Source organism: Nicotiana tabacum, chromosome 19 (genome assembly GCF_000715075.1).
Source record: "Nicotiana tabacum cultivar K326 chromosome 19, ASM71507v2, whole genome shotgun sequence".
In the NCBI taxonomy this organism is placed as follows: domain Eukaryota; kingdom Viridiplantae; phylum Streptophyta; class Magnoliopsida; order Solanales; family Solanaceae; genus Nicotiana; species Nicotiana tabacum.
Genome location: NC_134098.1, coordinates 108,049,471 through 108,074,475, shown reverse-complemented (window position 1 = coordinate 108,074,475; position 25,005 = coordinate 108,049,471). Strand labels below are relative to the sequence as shown.

At 43.2% G+C, this 25,005-nt stretch overlaps 1 protein-coding gene and 1 pseudogene across 1 annotated transcript; both read right to left on the bottom strand.

The window, feature by feature from the left end:
* LOC142173638 (ATP synthase subunit alpha, chloroplastic-like) overlaps positions 1-25,005 on the bottom strand; it is a 312,381-nt pseudogene that overhangs the window by 123,244 nt on the left and 164,132 nt on the right.
* On the bottom strand, positions 18,233-20,133 carry LOC107772515 (aspartyl protease family protein 2-like). Its single transcript, XM_016592017.2, has one exon. The coding sequence runs from the start codon at positions 20,087-20,089 to the stop codon at positions 18,557-18,559; it is 1,533 nt and encodes a 510-aa protein (XP_016447503.1). The 5' UTR covers positions 20,090-20,133; the 3' UTR covers positions 18,233-18,556.

Sequence of the window (25,005 nt, the reverse complement as noted above, 5' to 3'; positions counted from 1 at the left end):
CCTACGGGCTACTTTTATTTCGAGTTTGAGCAAGCACTCACTCGACCATTAAGCCTACGGGCTACATTGCATCGAGTTCGAATCATTCACTCGACTGCTAAGCCTACGGGCTACTTTTATTTCGAGTTCGAGCAAACACTCACTTGACTATTACGCCTACGGGCTACATTGTATCAAGTTCGAATCATTCACTCAACTGTTAAGCCTACGAGCTACTTTTATTTCGAGTTCGAGTAAGCACTCACTCGACCATTAAGCTTACGGGCTACTTTTATTTCGAGTTCGAGTTCGAACTCACTCGACTACTAAGCCTACATGCTACTTTTATTTCGAGTTTGAGCAAGCACTCACTCGACCATTACGCCTACGGGTTATATTACATCGAGTTCGAATCATTCACTCGACTACTAAGCCTACGGGCTACTTTTATTTCGAGTTCGAGCAAGCACTCACTCGACCATTACACCTACGGGCTACATTACTTCGAGTTCGAATCATTCACTCGACTACTAAGCCTACGGGCTACTTTTATTTCGTGTTTGAGCAAGTACTCACTCGACCATTATGCCTACGGGATACATTGCATCGAGTTCGAATCACTCACTCGACTACTAAGCCTACGGGCTACTTTTATTTAGAATTCGAGCAAACACTCACTCGACTATTACGCCTACGGGCTACATTGCATCGAGTTCGAATCATTCACCAGACTGCTAAGCCTATGGACTACTTTTATTTCGAGTTCGAGCAAGCACTCGACCATTAAGTCTACGGGCTACATTACTTCGAGTTCGAATCATTCACTCGACTACTAAGCCTACGGGCTACTTTTATTTCGAGTTTGAGCAAGCACTCACTCGACCATTAAGCCTACGGGCTACATTGCATCGAGTTCGAATCATTCACTCGACTGCTAAGCCTACGGGCTACTTTTATTTCGAGTTCGAGCAAGCACTCACTCGACCATTACGACTACGGGCTACGTTACTTCGAGTTCGAATCATTCACTCGACTACTAAGCCCACGGGATACTTTATTTTGAGTCCGAGCAAGCACTCACTTGACCATTACACCCACGGGCTACATTACTTCGAGTTCGAATCATTCACTCGACTACTAAGCCCACGAGCTACTTTATTTCGAGTCCGAGCAAGCACTCACTCGACCATTACGCCTACGGGCTACGTTACTTCGAGTTCAAATCATTCACTCGACTATTAAGCCTACGGGCTACTTTTATTTTGAGTTCGAATCATTCACTCGACTACTAAGCCTACGTGCTACTTTTATTTAGAATTCGAGTAAGCACTCACTCGACCATTACGCCTACGGGCTACATTATTTTGAGTTTGAATCATTCACTCGACTACTAAGCCCACTGGCTACTTTATTTCGAGTCCGAGCAAGCACTCACTCGACCATTATGCCTACGGGCTATATTATTTTCGAGTTCGAATTATTCATTCGACTACTACGCCTACGGGCTATATTACTTCAAGTTCGAATCATTGACTCGACTTATAAGCCTAGTGGCTACGTCACTTCAAATTTGAATAAGCACTGCCTCGATTATAGAGGCTACGAAATCCAGAATTTGATTAAGTTGATTAAATCTTTGTGAAAACATTTATAAGGCATGTACAAAGTCTTCACAAAACAGAAGCAAGTCGGCAAAGTTGTCTATATACACAATCGTCTACATGATTGATTAGAAACATAAAAACTAAGGACTAAGCTTCTTGGTCATCCTCAAGAGCGGTTTCTTCTCTATCGGGCTCCCCCCATTCTCGGATCCGCTCTTGCTACCATCATCATCATCAACATCACCATCAGAAGCCAAGGCTTCAGCTTTAGTTTCGAGCTCTTTAGCCTTTTTTATCTCTTCGGAAAGGTCGAAACCTCGAGCCTGTATCTTCTCGAGGGTCGCCCTCCGAGACCGACACTTAGCAAGTTTGGCAACCCAATGTGCTCGAGTATCGGCAGTATCCACCGCCTCTCGTGCCTCCATCTGAGCAGCCTCGACATCAGCCCGATACACAGCAATGGACATATCTGCCGGGGCTTTCAACGACTCAACCTCCGCCTTGGCTTCAGCAAGCCGTGTTTCAAGCTCCTCGATCCTCTTAGCCTGAGCCGAACCCTTTTGCTTGACGCTTCGAAGCTGAACATCGGCCGTTAATAATTGGGCCGAGATGGTTTCTTTTTTCGTAGCCAGGCGGTCGATAGTCTCCTTCCACTGATTACATTCAGCCTTGATTTGATCGACTTCTTCCCGAAGTAACCCGATCTTTTCAACCTTTTGTTGCAGCTGAGATAATGAAGGGTTAACTTCCTCAGTTGAGTCAAACCCATACTCTAACAGAACGAGGCTCACCTGCTTATCTAGTTCGGCCTCTTCTTCACGAGCCTTAGCCAAATCTGCTTGGAGGTCCTTTATAGCCTCGTCCTTTTGGCGGCAAAGAAGCCACAGGGCATCTCTCTCCCCTGAGACCTTCTGAAGCTCGACCTCGCACTGGCTGAGGTCGACTCGAAACCTACTAATGGCCTGCACAGTAGGGAAAGAACACAAGTCAAGTTTGGAAAAGAACGAAGAAACCAAGTACAGTAAAATCATTACCCGAGAAATAAAACATTGGGCCTCTTCTAGGAGAAAAGAAACATCACCAATGTCGGAGGCATCATCGACTCCAGTAAAGCAATCCCGAAAAGGGTCCCCTACACTAGAGCCTCCGCCCATATCAGGGAGGTCTTCAATTCTCGAGCCTCCTTTAATGCCTCCTCAGAAAAGGTTGGAAGAGAAGGCAAATGACCCACTGTCATGGTCCCAAGCGAATTTCTCGGGTTGCTCTGATCGAGACTCGGGGTACCTGAACCGACCCCGACCGGTACAGCCGCCATCAGCTCAGAAGCTCTGGCGACCTCGATAGCTTTCGCAGATCGGATCACCAAAGCCGAGGCATCATCTTTTTCTTCTTCTTCTTATTCCCTCAGTCGTTGGACCGAGTCCATCGAAAGAGCGATTGCCTTCCTCCTCACCCTTCGAGTTTTGGGCTTGGGGTCCTCTGACTGAGAGACAGCTTTTCGCTTCTTATCTATCCTCGGTTCCGGGACCAGAGACTTGGTTCCTTCTTCACCACTCGAAGGCCTCAAAATGGCAACCTTGGTTACACATGCATGAAAGGAAATCCGTGACGAATGGAGCATAAAAAATATTTCGAAGAACACGAGAAGTAACCCTTACCATGATTCTTGGCCTCCCATCTACCTTTAGCCAAATCACGCCAAGCGCGTTTGGCATAAGAGGAAGTCGAGGCTAACTTCCAAACCCAATCCTCGAGGTCGGATACCGCTTGTGGCATCCAAGGGGCATCTGTGTATCGGGGAAAGACATCAGATAAAATCGTGAAAAAAATTCGAAAAGCAACGTCTTATGAAAACCACTTACGGTCGAAATTCCATTCCTCGGGGAACGACATCTTCTCTTCCGGAATGAGGTCACGGGTCCTCACTCGGATATAACGGCCCATCCAACCCCGATCCTTATCTTCGTCGATGCTTGACATCAAAACCTTCGATGCCCAACGATGAAGCCTGATTAGTCCTCGAAAGATTTGAGGCCGATACAATCATGTGAGGTGATTCAGGGAAAATTCCAGCCCCCCGACCTTGTTGGAGAAGAAGCGAAGTAAGGTTACTATACGCCATAGAGAGAGATGAATTTGACCAAGGGTAACCTGATATCTTTTGCAAAAATCGATGATCACCGGGTCGACGGGACCCAACGTGAAGGGGTAAGTATAAACACTTAAAAAACCATCCACATGGATGATGACACTCTCTTCGGGGGAGGGAATTTGCAACACGACTTCGGAACCCCAGTTGCAGTCTATCCTTACAGCCTCGAGATGACCATCCGTTATCGAGCATCTATACATCGACACATGCTCACATTGACCCGAAATAGATGAAGGATTCTCAACCTTAAAATCGGTCTTCAGAGTACACGGGTCGGGAACATACTCATAGGTAGGCGGCTCCGCCGGCGCCTTGTCGCCGAACGGCCGTGAAGAAGAAGCTTTCTCCTTCTGAGGTACGGTTTTTGAAGTTTTGGCCATTGATATGAGAGAAAAAAAGGCAAAGGAAGATGAAAAGTTGATGTAGATGGCTCTGCAAGCGGCGAAATAGAGAGAAAGGGTAAGAAAATTTGAAAGAGTGAAAGACGTAAAAATGGTAAATGTTAGATGAAGGGGTTATTTATAGGCTTGTATCGTGACGGTTCAATATCAGAGGTGGCCGACCACCGTCTGACATGCATTAAATACCTTGAAAAAGACTAAATCGATGGGACAGCTATCACATATGTCATGATCGATCCCTGTGCAAACGTCAGCTTATAACCCGATCGAACCATCGAAGATCGTATCGATTCTCACCACATCCTTCCTGAGAATCGAGGGGACTATCAGTATACGGTCGAAATAGATTTCGGTCTTCCTACGTTCGTTCGAGTTCGAACGGTAAGCAACCGGAGTGGAATTTTGGGATGAGTTCTGAAGGCAGTACAAATGAGCCTCGAGTCTGAAGGCTGATCGAGGAGTCGGCTCGATACTTTTATCGAGCTCGTGACCAAATCGATCCGCAAGGTATTGCTTCGAGGTCAGGAATGCGCTACACCCACCCCGGAGGTCGAACTCAAGCCAAAATCGATGGCTTGACCCAATAACGAGTTCGAGCCAGTGTCGAGCTCACAAACAAGAGCCGTTACAACCGCACTAAGAGAGAGAATCTTGGCGGGAATCGAGGAAGAGACAATTCATCATGGGTCCTCCACTCTATGCTTTATTTTATTATAAATAAAGTAAGATCCCTCTATTATAAAAGGGAAAATCCTTGTAAGCATAGGGACAAGCAGAATGCATTGTAACAAAAGATCACTTCTCATATTGAAAGATAGCTCCTTATGCTTGTTTGATTTTACCTTATTCATTCTTTTGCTCACTATTCCCATTCTTATAGCCAATAACATACATATTTCTATTTCTATATACGATTTGTATCAAATTGTATCACATATCTTTAGAACCATACACAAATTTAACGTTATCTGATTTTTCGAGTAAACACGTATAAAAAGATATTTCATCTACAAATACGAAAAGAAAGAAAACGTTTAACCAATGTTAAGTGTGAAGATATTGATATTTTATAATGAGAACAAATACACATATATTGAACTTGAATTAATTGATTGAGAAAAGTAAGAAACTGTTTCTAGAAAAAAAAACATATGAGACAGAGAATGTGACACTGAATAGCCCGGGCTATAGGTAAAATGAAATGGAGAAATATGAATGTGAACAAGACCAGCAGTCCAGCACCGAAAACGTAAAAGAGGGGCTGGTCTTTTAGATTTATTCGTGAGGGAATAAATAAGGCAACGTGACAGAAGAAAAGATGATTGTGTGTCCCAACAGCAGATGCAAACAAAATAAAAGAAGGGAAGGGTGAATGTACAGTGCATAATTCATAGTCCCAACTGCCAAGTCTAATTGCTCCCCACCACAATGTACGGCTGCCGCAATTTGCTCCCAACTTAGGAAGATTGATACATAGATCTCAACTTCGCCTCATATCATCACAATGATTAATTATAATTAGTAAACAAGTTTAAGTTCAACTGCATAAATAAATTACTAACCACGCCGAGGATAGGCCCTGAATCAAAGGACGAAAAGAAGCTTTTGTAATTATTATCTAGGTTCCGATGCTTTTTTTGATTGTCACTTGTATCAATAGAGTGATTTTTTTTTTCTCAATTACAATTCAAATTCAAATTAAATCTAACGAGGTCTTAAATCAAAATACCCGGAAAAGAAAAGCGAGAAGAAGCTAAACTTAACTTGATTCTCGAAAAATCAAACATTTGGAGGTCCAGAGAGTCATAAAGCTTTATCATAAGTTAACTGAACACCATTAAATTGTACCGAGTGAAAGTATTTACATTTCTTAATTTTATCGGGAAGACAGATGGTATACGGTCGAAATAGATTTCGGCCTTCCTACGTTCGATCGAGTTTGAGTGTTAAAAAGTCAGAATTAGATTTTTGGGAGTGAGCTCCGAAGTCGGTACAAACGAGACTCGAGCCCGAAGGTCGATCGAGGAGTCGGCTCGATAACCCTATCGAGCCCGTGGCCGAATCGATCCTCAAGGCACTGCTTCGAAGTCGAAAATGCGCGACGCCCATCTCGAAGGTCGGACTCGAGCCAAGACCGAAAGGCCCAACCCGGTAACAAGCTCGAGCCAGTATTGAGCTCACAGACAAGAGCCGTTGCGACCGCACCAAGAGAGAGAATCTTGGCGGGAATCAAGGAAGAAACAAGTCATCATGGGCCTTCCACTATATATTTTATTTTATTATTTTTTGTAATAACTCTCTTCTATAAAAGGGAAATCCTTGTAAGCTAAAAGACAGAGACAAAAACAAATCACTTCTCAAATTGAAAGATATCCCTTTGTGTTTGCTTTACTTTATCTCATTTATTCTTATTGTCCACTATTTACATTCTCATAGTCAAGAATATACGTATCTCTATTTCTCTACACGATTTATATCGAATTGTATCGCATATCCTTAGAACCACACACAAAATCTAATGTTATCCGATTTTTCCGGTAAACAGTTTGGCGCCCACCGTGGGGCTAAGGGTAACAGTGATCATTTGATACAAATCTAAAGTACACGCCAGCTTACAACTTCAAATCAGCAATGGTTTTACTTATCGACCACGGAGCCGTCCTTCAAGATGAAACCAACAACTTGGCACTTGGGGCCGGAAGGCCAATTAACGATGGCACCGAGGCTCGAATCGAAGTACCCGAAATTCGAGCCAAAATACCATTGGATGTCAATTCACAAATAGCTTTGGAGGCGAATCAGCGTTCCAAACCGGAAAGAAGCATTCAGGGCGGTACTCGATCCGTAGTCTAAGACACCCAAAATGCGGGAAAAATTGGGGCCAGCTTACGTATGATCTTCGAGATGCTACAAGCCCAACAAGTAGCGATAGCTCAGTTACAGAGCCAAACTCGCGCACAAAGCAGGCCGGATTCCAATCCATTTTGAGAAGTCACCCCTAGAACATAGCCCGCCATAGTGAAATCAAACGAGCAAGAATCGGGGACTACTCCCGGAATTACGAAATTGCTCGAGGAACTCACAAAATGAGTCGAAGCCAACGACAAGAGAGTGAAAACATACAATGCCAGGGTCGATCAAATCCTGGGGGCTCCACCAATGATAAAGGGGCTTGATTCGAAAAACTTCATACAAAAGCCTTTTCCGTCGAGTGCGGCGCCGAAACCAATCCCCAAAATATTCCGTATGCCCGAAATTTCCAAATATAACGATACGACCGATCCTATCGAACATGTCACCTCTTACACATGTGCCATCAAAGGCAACAATTTGGAGGACGATGAGATCGAATCCGTGTTGTTGAAAAAGTTTGGGGAGACCCTCTCGAAGGGAGCGATGATTTGGTATCACAATTTACCACCAAATTCCATCGATTCTTTTGCCATGTTAGCAGATTCGTTTGTTAAGGCACATGCTGGTGCCATAAAGGTTGCAACAAGGAAATCAGACCTCTTCAAAGTAAAGCAAAGGGAGAATGAAATGCTGAGGGAATTCGTATCCCGATTTCAAATAGAACGCAGGGAATTACCACCGGTCACAGACGATTGGGCCATACAAGCTTTCACCCAAGGGTTGAACGAGCTAAGTTCGACAGCATCACATCGGCTGAAACAAAATTTGATCGAGTATCCAGCGATAACTTGGGCAGATGTACACAACCGATACCAATTGAAAATTAGGGTCGAGGATGATCAGTTGGGAGCTCCGTACGGACCCGTGCATCAGAACAGGACAGCTACTAAAAACCAAAAGGATATCGATAGAGAACAAAGGTCAAATAGAGACCGATATCGACCGTACGTCGCAGATCGGGTGAACAACGGTTCAACACGCAATACAGTTTAGAACAATCGAACGATTGATCGAGGGCAAAATTCTCGGGGACTTATGAGTAAGAGCGGCTTCGATAAATATGCCAATCCTATAGAAGCACCTCGATTATCAGAATATAACTTCAGCGTTGGTGTATCCGCTATCGTGTCGGCCAACGGACGCATCAAAGACACTAAATGGCCTCGACCCATGCAGACCGATCCTACACAAAGAAATCCTAATCAAACGTGTGAATATCATGGTACCCATGGCCACAGAATGGAAGATTGCAAGCAACTAAGAGAGGAAATAGCCCGCTTATTTAACAAAGGGCACCTTCGGGAATTTCTGAGTGATAGGGCGAAGAACCATTTTAAAAACTGGGATTTCAGCAAGCAAAACGAGCAAGAAGAACCGTAGCACGTCATTCACATGATCATCGGTGGCATCGATACCCCTCAGGGACCAGTGCTTAAACGCACTAAAACATCGATTGTGAGGGAAAAACGATCTCGGACTCAAGATTACGCACCCATGAGGACTTTGTCCTTTGATGATGAAGATGCATAAGGGGTCATCCAACCTCATAACGACGCACTGGTAATATCCGTACTCATGAATAAAACTAAAATTAAGCATGTGTTAATCGATCCAGGTAGCTCGGCCAACATCATTCGATTGAAGATAGTAGAGCGGCTCGGCCTACAGGATCAGATCGTACCCGCAACTCTGGTTCTAAATGGGTTCAATATGGCATGTGAAACCACTAAAGGCGAGATAATCCTACCAATAAACGTGGCCGGAACCATCCAGAAAACAAAGTTTCATGTGATCGAAGGCGATATGAGATACAACGCCCTTTTCGGAAGGTCATGGATCCACAACATGAGAGCTGTACCTTCGACCCTACACCAGGTCCTCAAATTCTCGACATCGAGATGTGTCAAAATGGTGTACGGAGAACAACCAGCCGCAAAGGAAATGTTCGCCGTTGAGGAAGCTAAACCAATGTCCTCACCTTCGCCGATAAAAGGATCGGGCTCGAAAGGAGAACGGGACGCCAAATAGCAATCACAGACATCGGCTTCGACCCAGCCAGATAACCAGAAAATCGAAGTGGATGATGATCAAAGGGTCCCTCGATCTTTCATGATTCCCGATGACTCCGACGCCACCAAATCAACAATCGAGGAACTAGAGCAAGTCACATTAATCGAGCACTGGCCCGAGCGAAAGGTTTACTTGGGAACGGGGTTGAGCCCCGAACTCATGAAGAAACTTGTTCAATTTCTTATTCATAACATCGATTGTTTTGCCTGGTCCCATTTAGATATAACAGGGATCCCTCCGGACATAACGACGCATCAGCTAAGTTTGGACCCCAGGTTCAGACCGGTGAAGTAAAAGAGAAGACCCTAGTCCGAGGGAAAGCACGCATTCATAAAGGACGAGGTAACCAAGCTTCTCAAAGTAGGGTCTATTCGGGAGGTGAAATATCTCGAATGGTTAGCCAACGTAGTTGTAGTGCCTAAAAAAGGGAACGAACTTAGAATGTGTGTGGACTATAAGGATTTGAACAAAGCATGCCCCAAAGATTCCTTTTCGCTGCCCAACATCGATCGCATGATCGATGCCATGGCCGGCCACTAGATCCTCACTTTTCTCGATGCCTATTCCGGGTATAATCAAATCCAGATGAACCCGGAGGACCAGGAAAAGACTTCATTTGTCACAAAATATGGAACGTATTGTTATAATGTGATGCCCTTCGGGCTAAAGAATGCAGGGGCTACTTACCAACGCCTAGTAAATAAAATGTTCGAAGAACAAATAGGAAAATCAATGGAAGTTTATATTGATGACATGCTAGTTAAATTCCTGCGCGCAGAGGACCATTTGACCCATTTGCAGGAAACGTTCGAAATTTTGAGGAAATACAACATGAAACTCAATCCCGAAAAATGTGCTTTCGGGGTCGGTTCGGGCAAGTTCCTCGGCTTCATGGTGTCACATCGGGGAATAGAGATTAACCCCGATAAAATCAAGGCCATCGAAGACATCGTCATTGTGGACAGTGTGAAGGCCGTACAAAGGCTAACAGGTCAGATTGCAGCCTTAAGCCGGTTCATTTCAAGATCATCTGATCGAAGTCACAAATTTTTCTCTCTACTCAAAAAGAAGAACGATTTTGCTTGGACCCCGGAGTGCCAACAAGCATTAGAGGAACTAAAGCGATATCTATCAAGCCCACCACTACTTCACACTCCAAAAACAGACGAAAAACTTTGTTTGTACTTGGCAGTATCGGAAGTCGCCGTAAGCGGTGTCCTAGTTCGAGAAGAGCAAGGTACGCAATTCCCCATTTATTATATGAGTCAAACCTTAGGAGAAGCGGAAACTAGATATCCGCTCCTAGAAATATTGGCACTTGCACTGATAAGCGCCTCTAGAAAGTTAAGGCCGTACTTTCAATGTCATCCCATATGCGCGTTAACCACTTACCCGCTTCGTAATATTTTGCACAAACCCGAGTTATCAGGCCGACTGGCCAAATGGGCTGTCGAACTTAGTGGGTACGATATCGAATATCAACCCCGTATGGCCATCAAGTCTTAAATTTTAGCAGACTTCATGGCCGATTTCATGCCAACCCTCGTACCCGAAGTCGAAAAAGAACTCCTATTGAAATCAGGTACATCATCGGGGGTATGGATCCTTTTTACGGACGGGGCTTCGAACGTGAAAGGGTCCGGGCTGGGCATAGTTTTGAAACCACCCACGGGTAACACTATTAGGCAATCTATTAAAACTATCAGGTTGACTAACAACGAGGCCGAGTATGAAGCTATGATTGCAAGTCTCGAGCTAGCTAGAAACTTGGGAGCAGAAGTCATTGAAGCCAATTGCGACTCTTTGCTGGTGGTGAGTCAAGTAAACAAAACTTTCGAAGTTCGAGAAGGAAGAATGCAAAGGTATTTAAATAAACTGCCTGTCACTTTGCACCATTTCAAACAATGGACTTTACGGCATGTTCCACGAGAACAGAATAATGAGGCCGATGCGTTTGCGAATTTGGGGTCGTCGGTCGAGGTAGATGACTTGGGCTCGGGGAATGTTGTTCAGCTTTCGAGATCGGTAATCGAAGAAGGTCACGCCGAGATAAATTCTACAAGCTTAACCTGGGATTGGAGAAATAAGTATATTGAATACTTAAAGAGCGGAAAACTCCCATCGGACCCTAAAGATTCTAGAACCCTACGGACTAAAGTTGCTCGATTCACGTTGGCTTCGGACGGAACGCTGTACCGAAGAACATTCGATGGACCGTTGGCAGTATGCTTGGGTCCAGGAGATACCGATTACATCCTACGAGAAATGCACGAGGGTACTTGCGGGAATCACTCTGGAGCCGATACATTAGTTCGAAAAATAATCAGAGCAGGGTATTATTGGATCGATATGGGCAAAGATGCAAAGGAATTTGTTCGTAAATGTGACAAATGTCAAAGGTTTGCACCAATGATCCATCAACCCGGAGAGCAACTCCACTCAGTCCTATCCCCATAGCCGTTCATGAAATGGGGAATGGATATCGTCGGCCCTTTGCCATCGACCCCAGGTAAAGCCAAATTCATTTTATTTATGACTGACTATTTTTCTAAATGGGTTGAAATGCAGGCGTTCGAGAAAATAAGAGAGAAAAAGTTATAGACTTTATTTGGGATCATATCATATGCCGATTCGGGATACCCACCGAAATAGTGTGTGACAATGGAAAACAATTCGTTGGCAGCAAAGTAACAAGATTCCACGAAAACTACAAAATAAGAAGGATACTATCGATGCCATACCACCCCAGTGGGAATGGACAGGCCGAATCAACGAACAAAACTGTCATTCAAAACTTAAAGAAGAGGTTGAACGACGCTAAAGGAAAATGAAGAGAAATCCTGCCCGAAGTCCTTTAGGCATATCGGACGACATCAAAATCCAGTACGGGGGCGACCCCATTCTCCTTAGTATATGGGTCTGAAGCATTGATACCAGTCGAAGTTGGTGAACCTAGTGCCAGATTTCGATTCGCGACGGAAGAATCAAATAACGAGGCTATGAATACCAAACTCGAACTATCGGACGAAAGACGAGAAGCTGCTCTTGTCCAATTGGCTGCCCAAAAGCAGCGAATCGAAAGATATTATAATCGAAGAACCAAGCTCCGCCATTTCAAGCTCGGGGACTGTGTTAAGAAACGTTACCATTAATACCCAAAATCCGAACGAAGGAAAACTAGAACCGAATTGGGAAGGACCATATCAGGTGCTCGAGAACATCGGAAAGGGATCGTACAGGCTCGGCATTATAAACGGCAAACAACTATCAAGCAGCTGGAATGTATCACATCTAAAATGGTACTACTGCTAAGGTACGACCTTTCCATATTCATTTATATTTCAAAACTAACACCTACAGAAGTCCGAACAAGGGCTAAGATGGATCTTTCGCTTGAAAGCATGCGTTGCACTCTTTTTTCCTTAGACCGGTTTTATCCCAAATGGGTTTTTAGGCAAGGTTTTTAATGAGGCAACCGTTGATCGTGCTGCATTTACAACAATATCTGAGACCTCTTTACAATCGACCTCGAATAACTGAAGGGGCATTAGGCCCTCAAACACATCGAGTTCAGATGCAAGAGAGTTATTTCACAACAACAGGTTTCCAATAGGAAAAATTGTAAGAGCCAAATGGTCGAAACGAACCATGCTTATGTAGATTGGCCCGAACCCAAGCGTGTAATAACGTGCGAAGAAAGTTCTCTTCTTTATCGGCATCTTATATCCAAGGAAAATTCCTCTATTTTGAGATTTATTATGCAAACAGAATCAAGTTAAATTCGACCAATTATGCCTACGGGCTATATTGCATCGAGATCGAATCATTCACTTCGACTGCTAAGCCTACGGGCTACTTTTTACCTCGACTTCGAATCATTCACTCGATGACTAAAGCCTACAGGCTACTTTTATTTCGAGTTCGAGCAATCACTCACTCGACCATCACGCCCACGGGCTACATTACCTCGAGTTCGAATCATTCACTCGACGACTAAAGCCTACGGGCTACTTTTATTTCGAGTTCGAGCAATCACTCACTCGACCATTACGCCCACGGGCTACATTACCTCGAGTTCGAATCATTCACTCGACGACTAAAGCCTACAGGCTACTTTTATTTTGAGTTCGAGAAATCACTCACTCGACCATCACGTCCACGGGCTACATTACCTCGAGTTCGAATCATTTACTCGACGACTAAAGCCTACGAGCTACTTTTATTTCGAGTTCGAGCAATCACTCACTCGACCATCACGCCCAAGGGCTACATTACTCAAGTTTGAATCATTCACTCGACGACTAAAGCCTACGGGCTACTTTTATTTTGAGTTCGAGCAATCACTCTCTCGACCATCATGCCCACGGGCTACATTACTTCAAGTTCGAATCATTCACTCGACGATTAAAGCCTACGGGCTACTTTTATTTCGAGTTCGAGCAATCACTCTCTTGACCATCATGCCCACAGGCTACATTATTTCGAGTTCAAATCATTCACTCGACGATTAAAGCCTACGGGCTACTTTTACTTCAAGTTCAAGCAAAGCACAACTCAACTATTACGCAAGTTGATTATATTTCTTCAAGATCGAATCACTAACTCAACTAGTAAGCCCAAGGGCTATGTCACTTCGAACAAATCAATAATAGAGTTTACAAAGTCCAAATTTGATTGAATTATTAAGATCCTTGTGAAAACATTTGTAAAGGCACGCATAAAGTCTGCACAAATCGGCCAAAGTTGTCTATATACAAAAATTTCTACATGATTACAAACATAACTATGGACTAATATTCCTGATCACCCTCGGATCCGCTCTTGCTACCGTCATCGTCATCATCATCGCCATCAGAAACCAAGGCTTCAGCTTCAGCTTCGAGCTCTTTAGCCTTTTTTATTTCTTCAGTAAGGTCGAGCCCCCAAACATGTATCTCCTCAAGGGTCTCCCTCCGAGACCTACATTTGGAAAGTTCGGCAATCCAGTGTGCTTGGGTGTCGGTAGTATCTGCCGCCTCTCGTGCCTCAATCTGAGTAGCCTCGGCATCAGCCCAATACACGGCAATGGACTTATCCACCAAGATTTTAGACGACTCAACCTCGGCCTTGGCCTCGGCAAGCTGGGCTTCAAGCTCATCGATCCTCTTAGCTTGAGCCAAACTCTTTTGCTTTACATTTCTAAGCTAGACATCAGCCGATAATAAGTTGGTCAAAATGGTCTCTTTTTCCACAGCCATGCGATCGATAGTCTCCTTCCACCGATTACATTCGGCTTTGATTTGATCGACTTCTTCCCGAAGTGACCCGATCATTTCAACCTTTTGCTGCAGCTGAGACAACGAAGGTTTAACTTTCACAGTCGAGTCAAACCCATACTTTAACAGAACGAGGCTCACCTGCTTGTCAAGTTCGGCCTCTTCTTCGTGAGCCTTAGCCAAATCCGCTTGGAGGTCCTTTATAGCCTCGTCCTTTTGGCTGCAAAGAAACCGCAAGGCGTCTCTCTCCCCTGAGACCTTCTGAAGCTCGACCTCACACTGGCCAAGGTCGACCCGAAATCTACTAATGGCCTGCACAGTAGGGAAAGAACACGAGTCAAATTCGGAAAAAGAACAAAGAAACCAAGTATAGTAAAATTATTACCCGAGTAATGAAACGTTGGGCCTATTCCAGTAGAAGAAAAGCGTCCCCGATATCGGAAGCATCACCGACTCTGGTAAAGCAATCCCGAAAGGGATCCCCTGCACTAGAGCCTCCGCCCATATCGGGGGTATTCAATTCTCGAGCTTCCTTTAACGCCTCCTAAGAAAAGGTGGGAAGAGAAGGCAAATAACCCACTGTCATAGTCCCAAGTGAATCACTCGGGGCGTTCCGATCAAGACTCGGGATCCCGGAATCAGCCCCGACCGGTACAGCTGCCATCGGTTCAGGAGCTTCGGTGACCTCGATAGCTCTGGCATATCGGGACACCAAGGCCGAAGCACCTCCTTTTTCCTCTTCTTCTTCTTCTTCTTCTTCGTATTCTTCTTCTTCTCTCAGTCGTTGGACCGAGTCAATCAAAAAGACAATTGCTTTCCTCCTCGCCTTTCGAGTTTCGGGCTTGGGGCCCTCTGATCGAGAGGCAACTTTGCGCTTCTTGTCTTTCCCTGGTTTCGGGATTGGGGACTTGGTTCCTTCTTCACCGCTCGAAGGCCTCAAAACGGCATCCTTGGTTATGCTTGCATGAAAGGAAATCGGTAACGAATGGAGTACAAAGAGCTTCGAAGGAAACGAGAAATAAAACCTTACCATGGTTCTTGGCTTCCCATCTACCTTTAGCCAAATCACGCCAAGCGCGTTCGGCATAAGAGGAAGTCGAGGCTAACTTCCGAACCTAATCCTCGAGGTCGGGCACCGCTTGTGGCATCCAAGGGTCAACTATATATCGGGAAGAAATATAAAAAAAAAACTTATTTATGAAAACAACTTACGATCGAAATTCCATTCCTCGGGGAACGACATCTTCTCTTCCGGAATAAGGTCACGGGTCCTCACCCGGATGTAACGCCCCATCCAACCCCGATCCTTGTCTTCGTCGATGCTCGACATCAAAGCCTTCGATGCCCGACGATGAAGTCTGATTAATCCTCGAAAGATTTGAGGCCAATACAACCGTATGAGGTGATTCAGGGTAAAAACCAGCCCCCTGGCTTTGGTGGAGAAGAAGCGAAGTAGGATTACTATACGCCACACAAAGGGATGAATCTGACCAAGGGTGACCTGATATCTCTTGCAAAAATTGATGATCACCGGGACGACCGGATCCAATATGAAGGGATAAGTGTAAACACTTAAAAACCCCTCCACATGGGTGACGACACTCTCTTCGGGGGATGGAATTTGCAACACAACCTCGGAACCCCAGTTACAGTCTTTTCTAATGGCCTCGAGATGACCCTCCGTTATAGAGCACATATACATCGACACGTGCTCGCATCGACCCGGGACGGATGAAGGATTCTCAACCTTAAAATCGATCTTTAGAGTATACGAGCCTGGGATATAGTCATAGGTGGACGGCTCCACCAGCGCCTTGTCGCCGGACGGCCGTTAAGAAGAAGTTTATTCCTTCTGAGGTAAAGTTTTTGAAGTCTTGGCCATTGATATAGGAGGAAGAAAGACAAAGAAAAGTGAAAAATTGACGGCACCTAAACTCTGGTAGCAACAAGAAAGGAAGAAAAGATGAGAAAATTTGGGGGAGTGAACGCGTGAAAGAAGTAAACGATAGATGGAAGAGCTATTTATAGGCTCGCATTGTGACGGTTCAATATCACAGGTGGCCGACCGCCATCTAACAAGCATTAAATACCTTGAAAGGCTGAATCGATAGGACAGCTATCACATACGTCATAATCGATCCCTGTGAAAATGTCGGCTTATGACCCGATCGAACCACTAAAAATCACGTCGATTCTCACCGCATCCTTCATGAGAAACGAGGGGACTATCTGTATACGGTCGAAATAAATTTCGGTCTTCCTACGTTCGATCGAGTTCGAGTGTTAAAAAGTCGGAATTAGATTTTTGGGAGTGAGCTCCGAAGTCGGTACTAACGAGCCTCAAGCCCGAAGGTCGATCAAGGAGTCGGCTCGATAACCCTATCGAGCCCGTGGCCGAATCGATCCGCAAGACACTACTTCGAAGTTGGAAATGCGTGATGCCCATCTCGAAGGTCGGACTCGAGCCAAGACCGAAAGGCCCAACCCAGTAACGAGCTCGAGCCAGTATCGAGCTCATAGACAAGAGCCGTTGCGACCGCACCAATAGAGAGAATCTTGGCGGGAATCAAGAAAGAGACAAGTTATCATGGACCTTCCACTATATGTTTTATTTTATTATTTTTTGTAATAACCCTCTTCTATAAAAGGAGGAATCCTTGTAAGCTAAAAGGTAGAGACAAAAACAAATCACTTCTCAGATTGAAAGATATCCCTTTGTGTTTGCTTTACTTTATCTCATTTATTCTTATTGCCCACTATTTGTATTCTCATAGTCAAGAATATACGTATCTCTATTTCTCTATACGATTTATATCGAATTGTATCGCATATACTTAGAACCACACACAAAATCTAACGTTATTATCTGATTTTTCCGGTAACACAGACATAATTGTTAATATGCGTATACAACTTAGTTCGGTAGCATATGTATCCATCCCTTCTGAAGATCTTTAAATCTCAAGTCATTTTAATTATAAAATTTGGTACTTAATTTTGGTGCAGTGGAAATTTGGCATTGAAGTCACGTGAAAATGGACAAATAGGTAGATCCACGCTTGATTTTAATCAGTTCCTCTTTAGGTGGTGACGGTACAAAAAGATACTATCTTGTTTCAAGTGTCAAAATTAGTTAGGTCTTCACGACTTCAATTTTGACTAGTAAAAAAGCCCCTGTTCCAAAATTTCCTTCTTTTGAAAAACAATTGTTCTGGTTGCCCCGTTTGTTATTCGGCTTTGCACCATCAATGGCAGCTATGAACTGCGCAACCAAAGTAGTTCACCAATATGAGTGTTAAATGTCACTCCCTACTCTCAAGATTCATCCATAATATATCAGACTACAGTACATTGGGCATATCCCATTCATAAGTTTTACACCAAAATACTTTGGCTCATATGAATAATCATATTCAACAATTCAATCTCAATTCTCCCAAGGGACACTGGTTAACCAAGAGGTCATAATTCAAAACACAAGTTTTGGTAGGATGACTTAGTTTTGATCTAATCCTGTCTAGTTAATTCATTTCAAAATATAATGTCATGAGTTTAAATCAGCGTCACAAGTTTGAACAAAACCGTCTAAAACATTCCCTGTTTGCAAACGTAAATAAAAAAATACGATCCCCTGAAATTTGGACAGCACATAAATGCACCCACAAGAATTGAGTATATTAGACAAATAATTCTCCTTATAATAAGGTCAAATTCACAAATTTCTAGGTAAATTTAGATTTTATCAAAATATTGATGTTTCCAAGTATTAAAGCACCAAACACTTTGTTTCATTTATTGTTCTACACTGACATTGGAGGAAAACATCTACTACTATATTATAGTTGAAGAAACGTCAAGAAAATCAATACTCGACCAGAGCACATAATATATAAAGCAATGCCAAGATTAAGCAGCGCTGCACATTTTGCAGCTACTTATCAACTTCGTCCATCTTACAGAAACACGTTTTGAGTAACAATCTACACTACATTGTTGTAATTGCTTCTTTCAAAGCATCTCTTATCCTGTATTACAACATTAATTTAGCACATAAAATACAAACATACAACATTTGATCATGTTTCTTTCTCTTCTCCTAATCCACCCCCAACCAAGCACGCAATCAAACAAATAAAAGTGGGGATTTTTGGTAATAAATTCTCCCAATTACGAGTCATTAATTTAAGCACAGCCACGAGGAGCAAATCCTAAGCGAGAACCAGCAAGATCAAACACTACCCTAAAACCTTGCTGTTGAATGTTTCCAATAATTGATAATCCACTCATTGTACCCGCAAATGCGAAGCAGAATGTTCCATCACTGTCCACCGGAATCAAGTAATTCGACGCCGGCAATGACACCTCAGCTCCCTTGAAATGCAGAACCACCGTCGGAACTTTAACTTCCGTCTTCCCTGACAGATCAAAACACGTGTCGAACAACGAGAAATCCGGTGCTCTCTTCAGATTTGCAGCACCCATTCTGAAAGAGTCCCTCAGTGCCACGTAAGCGGGTCGGGTCAACCGGGTCACTGAAGTTCCTGAATCCACTATCACCCCACCATCACCGGCTGCGTCTAGCTTGAACAGTGACGGCCTAATGGATGGAACCCTAGTGCCGCCGACGCTGATTCCGGTGAGCTCCACGTAGTAAAAGGTGTCGAGTTTTGGGTTATTTACGAGTGGGGTAAACACGGCGGTTCGAGAGACAGCTGATTCACCGAAAACTATGTACGACGGTCTAGAGGAAGCAGAGCGGTCCACAAGGCAGTAAGAAAATTTCCGGCCGAACCGCCGACCGGCTTGAGTCGGAAATGACAGTCTTCCCCGGCCGAGACCGAGTAACCCGGCGGCTCCCACGAATAAACCTTCATTATCGTGGCCGCATCCAAGGGCCACGTTGTTTACACGTGTCTTACGGAAAGTTAACGTTTCAGTTGAAAAATCACCGACGGTGAAAGAACCGTCGCCGTATGAAACTTGGTAAAGGCACTTCTTGCGGTTACAGCCCGGAGAATCCAACCGGCGGCACAAAGGGGACCCACATGAAACACCAAGGAAGGAGGTGGATTTAGTCGGGTCAAAAACCGGGTCGGATTGAGTGTAGCATTTCTTGCAAGGAGAACACTGGATCCAAACGACGTCACTTCCAGTGTCCAACACCATGTAAGCATACTTGGGAGGAGTGCCAACACCAAGGCGCGTGAAGTACTCGCCACTACCCTGAGCGAGTCCAGAAGTAACAGAACTAGAGAAGTCCCTACTGCCGACAACATGGTGCCCTCCGCCGCGGCGGCCGACGGTGATATTAGCTGCAGCGAGATCTGAAAGTGCCTTAGCTCTAGCAGCGTCACGTTGGAGACGTAGTTTGAACAAAGCGTGAGGTGTAGCATTGAAGGATGAAGGAGATACTAAGTCGACGTGATGCAACTGTACAGAAAGTGTGGTATCCGGATCCGGGTTTGACCCATCGCCGGAAAGTTGGGCTTCGAAATCTTCGGTAGCCCATGAGAGGGACTGAGGTTCGGAGTTGGGAAGGGAGTTCAAGACTAATGTTTGGTATTGAGGGGAAGTGGAAGACACAGAAATGGCAAAGAGGGAAAGGAAAATGGACGGGAAAGTGAAGAGGAAGGAAATGGAAATGGGTTTTTCTTCCATTTTACAGAGATTTGGGGAAGGAAAAATGGTGAAGTGATAGTGGGAAGGGGAGAGCATTGGGAGTATAAATAATGGGGTGACAAAGACAGTGGATATTTTGGTCTCGTGTGTGTCAACTGTGGCGGTGATGTATGTAAAAGAAAAAAATAAAAGAAAAGAAAGGTTGTTTCTTGTTCGGAGTTATACGTTGGATATTTTTACTACAACACCATAAGTATGTATGGTCTAATAAATAATCTTAAGCTAAAGATATGCATCTTTCTTCCTGTAAAGTGCATGGGTCAATATAATAAATTTCAGTTTATAATTAATTGAGCTTTATTTGATCAGTCAGCGAGCCTATGGAGCCAAGCAAGAGTCATGTCTACCAAAGATAATCATGTGGTATAAGATTAGGAGTGAGTTTAGTTAAGGAATATTTTGTCTAATTAGTTCAGACTTGTACATGTTGAGTTTAAAACAGGTTTATTCATTAACGAATCAATTTTAGGACCCTGCCAAGAGTTTGGATTGTCTTAATTGTTCAACTTGACCTGTAAAGAAAGAAAAATTGATGACAGAAGAGATTTTTTGTAGTGGAAAAGAGAAGTTACATATAGACTTATATATGTTGAAACATTTTTTCAGATTTAATTAAGTATCATTACCATCTATTAATATATAACAACTACAGTTAATGTTGAAGTTAGAGGTAAACTTACTCCTCCACTAATTAATTATAATGCCATCTCATCTTTGGATGAGTTGAAGAGATAGTAATAATTTTTTTTTTAACCACACAAACAATACAAAAATGATGTACATGCATATTCAGGTTAGGTGGGTGTTTGGATTGGATACTTTTAGCTTTTTCATATATAACAAAAGGTTATGAGTTATAGTACTTAGCTAAAATTCAATTAATTTAAACTGTAAATTCCAACAAGTTGCTGATTGTTGGAAACAGGTTACGGATCTCATGTATCATTCTTAATTGCCATTGAACGTAGATTTATGCTATGAAATATCTGCCATATCTTTGCTTTGTTGCTTCTGCGACTCAAATTCAGGTGTATAATTCTAACAAGAATTTAGCTTTTATCCATAAATTTTTTCTCAGAACCTTGAAAAAATTTCCATTCGTGTCTTTGATTTTTTTTTATTTTTTTGGAATCTCGCCTTTTCAAAACTGTTTTTAAAAAAGTGGTTTAAGAACGAAAGAAGTTTTCCTGGAAATTCTTCTTCTTCTTCTTATTTAACAATCACAAATCGTTAAAAAATTAATCAGGCTGACCAAATATTAATTATAAGATCCCGGAGTCAAAAATGAAAAAAGAAATTTTAAAAAAAAAAGTAAATGAGAAGACCTAATCATTCAATTCAGCAAAATGAATTAAGTATGTTTTTGGGAAGCCATAATCGTTTTCCTACAATTTCGCCAAATAGGCAATTAACCTTACCAATCATTTCCATCTGCACTAGGATCTATTACAAAAAATTTAATAATTTAAAGTTGCCACTTTAAATGGTACGAGCTTCTTGCTCCAATTTTCTCTTATTCACAAAGTATAGAGTAAAATGGAAAATAGCTTTCTCACCTGCTTAACAAAAAAATCACAGAGCATCCATGCAGTCATTGATGGGATGTGGAAATCAGATTTCCTTTAATTAATTAACTGAAAATCCGTGGACTCTTAAAACACGATAAATACGTATCCGTACTACGATATTTATGCCAGATTCAATTTAACCTTTATAATTAAAATTATAGTAAAAATAAATACTAACTACTACCATTTAACAATGGCTAATTGACAAATGTGTGTATAAAAAATACTGTACACATCTTGCATTCATTTGTTTGATATCAATAAGTAAATTTTTTGATTCTTTAAAAAAGTATTGTCAGAACTCTCTATAACATCATCTCTATATAACAACCATTCACTATAAAAGTCAAATTTTTTCAGAAAAGATTTTTATGATATGTTATAATTTATGTCACCGCACCTCACTATAAAAGACAAAAAATATCAGAACAAACGAGGTTGTTATAGAGAGGTTTGACTGTACCTGCCGTCAATATTTATACATAATATTGTTTACCCAAAAAATGGATAGAGTTAAATTTGTGTATGATTCTAAGGATATGTGATATGATTTGATACAAATCGTATAGGGAAATAGAAATACGTGTATTCTTGACTATGAGAATGAGAATAGTGAAAAGAAGAACGAATAAGATCAAGGGCAGAAAATACAAAGGGATATCTTTTAATATGAGAAGAAATCTTTTTTTTATCCCTCCCCCCCCCCATAGTAGAGGGATCCTACTTTATATATAATAAAAAATACGCAGTGGAGAGCCCATGATGTATTGTCTTTTCCTTGATTTCCACCAAGATTATCTCCCATAGTGCGGTTGCAACGGCCCTTGTCTGCGAGCTCAATACTGGCTCGAGCTCGGTATTGGACCGAGCCCTCGGCCTTGGTCCGAGCTCGATTCTGACTTGGGGTCTCGGTATTCGGGGTGAGTGTTGGTCGGTCTATATATCTTCGATAATCTCTGCTTTACCTCGTAGTTCGATTTGGATATGAGCTCGATAATGATACCGAGCTTGTCATTGATTGGTCTTAGAGCTCGAAGCTCGACGCCCTTACTTCGGACCTTGACCGAGCTTGTCATGCAGATATCCTTTGATCGAAACATTATCGTCTCGACCAGTCCGTACTACTGACTTAAATCGGTTTTGACCGTACACACATAGTCCCCTTGTTTCTCGGAAAAGGATTTGGCGAGAAACGATATGATTTCCCAACAGCTCGATCAGATATATACTGACGTTTTCATCAATCCTGACCATGACGTATGTGATAGTTGTCCCATCGGTTCGGTTTTACCGAGGCATTTAATGTGCCAGACGGTGGTCGGCCACCTCTGATATTGAACTGTCATTGCTTCAATCTATAAATAGCCTTTCCTTCCACCATTTATCATTTTTACGTCTTCAATCTTCCAAATTTTTCAAGTTCCTTTTTGTCTTTTCTGAGTTTTCTGCCTGTAAATATGTGAGTTTTACTGCAAACTCTTCCTTAGAACACCAAATACTTCCATTCTTTGTCTACGGAATTTTAAATGGCAAAAACGTCTAAAACTGTTCTGCAAAAAGAGACTGCTTCTTCATCTCGACCTGCTAGTGGCGAGGATGTGGAAGAGCCCCACCCTGAGAAATTCGTTCCGGTTGGGTGTTCGACTGTAGGCGATTTTAAAATTGAAAAGCCTTCTCCGATACCGGGTCGGTTTGAGCCGATGTCGAGGTACCAATGTTCAATTACCGAAAAAGTTCTCGATAAAGTTATACAGGAATGCAACTAGGATAATAAACTCGTAGTAATCCCATCGCCCGATAAATCAATTACTACCCACGTCGAAGGGTTCTTAAGTGTTTATACTTATCCTTTTACGTTGGGACCCCTAGACCCTGTCATCGTTGCCTTTTGTAAGAGGTACGATGTGACCCTCGGCCAAATCCACCCTTCCTTTTGGAGGATAGTGATTCTTCTTCGATTTTTCTCGAGCATAGATGAGACTCGGGATCGGGGTTGGATGGGTCGCTTTGTTCGAATCAAAACCTCGGACCTGATCCGTGCCGATGACTTGCCATTTCCCGAGAAATTAAATATGAGCCGTGAATAAACGTTTCTCTTTGCCCGTTTTGATTTTGTGATTGCCTTCTATTTTGTTGATCCATTTTTCCTAATCACAGCCGTAGCTCGAATGCCAGAACCGATCCCGAATCTTAGACAATGGGTCGAAAGTCTGGTGTTGCAGAGACCGTACTCCGAGCGTGCTTGGGTCAAATTATCAAAGGGTCGATGGGAGGCCCGCAGTCATGGTAAATCTATTTTGTTGACTTGCTTCTTCATCGGTTTGTATGGTAAATCTCCCTCTTCCCTTTTGTAGGACTTGGGAAAGATATAGTCATGAGGCCCCCATCTGGTGGCGAAGAAGTTCCTGTCCTGAAGTAGGTAAAAGAAAGGAAGATAAAAGACGTATCGGGCTCCCCGAGCTCGGAAAAGAAGAAACCATCTAAGAGATCTCGAAAGTCGAATGAGGGCTTTGGTGTTATGTCTTCGGAAGTGGTCCGCCATTTAAGGGACGAACCTAAAGAAGGAGAGGAGAATTTAGCCTGCGTACGGACTACTGTTGTGATTCAACAGTCTTCCAATTCGGTGGAAGCAAATCAGGGAACCTTGGCCATAATCCCAGAACAAAAAGAAGTTGAGATTATCCCTTCTCGAGCTAAGATGATAGAAAGGAATACCGAGGATGGATCTTCTCGGGAAGTAGAAGATATTTTAACATGAGTTCAGGATAGTTGACATTGGCAGATCCCCTCAGATTTCGGATGCCATGATTCGAGAGGCCGTCATGTTGGAGGATCGGTCCTATGAGGGTATTCAGGAGTCGGCCGATATCCATGGTTTTCTGGAGGGGCTCGAGTCAGATGCCTCGGAGGAGGTTACCGGTTTTGGTGGAATGCCGGTACCCAAAAAAGTGTCGTGGTCGGGTTCTATCGAGCCTTCATCGATTCATAAACTGGTGGATCGATTTCTGGCCCCGAGTATCGATCCCGACCGAAGGCGGAAGATAGTGCTCTCCGTACCTGCGGATACCCGAATTTTTTCTTCCGCTGTGGGGATTGCCAGTTACCTTCGGTCCTTGGTGACCGAAGAGAATCAATCAATGATGAATGCGGTGGGGCCCGACTGTCTCTTCAACGAGGCCCAACATGCTTTGAATCAGGTAAATCTGATAGCGTTTTCGCCGCTTTTCTTTAACACATAGAGTTGCAGGTAATTCTAATGTTTCTCCTTTTGTTTGTAGGCTTCGTTGTTACATCAGGAGGCCTTTCTTCGAATCCTGGAAGAGCATGATGCCGAGGTTTGGAGCCTCACTGAGAAGAGTGACTCGTACAAGCTCCTTAGCGAAA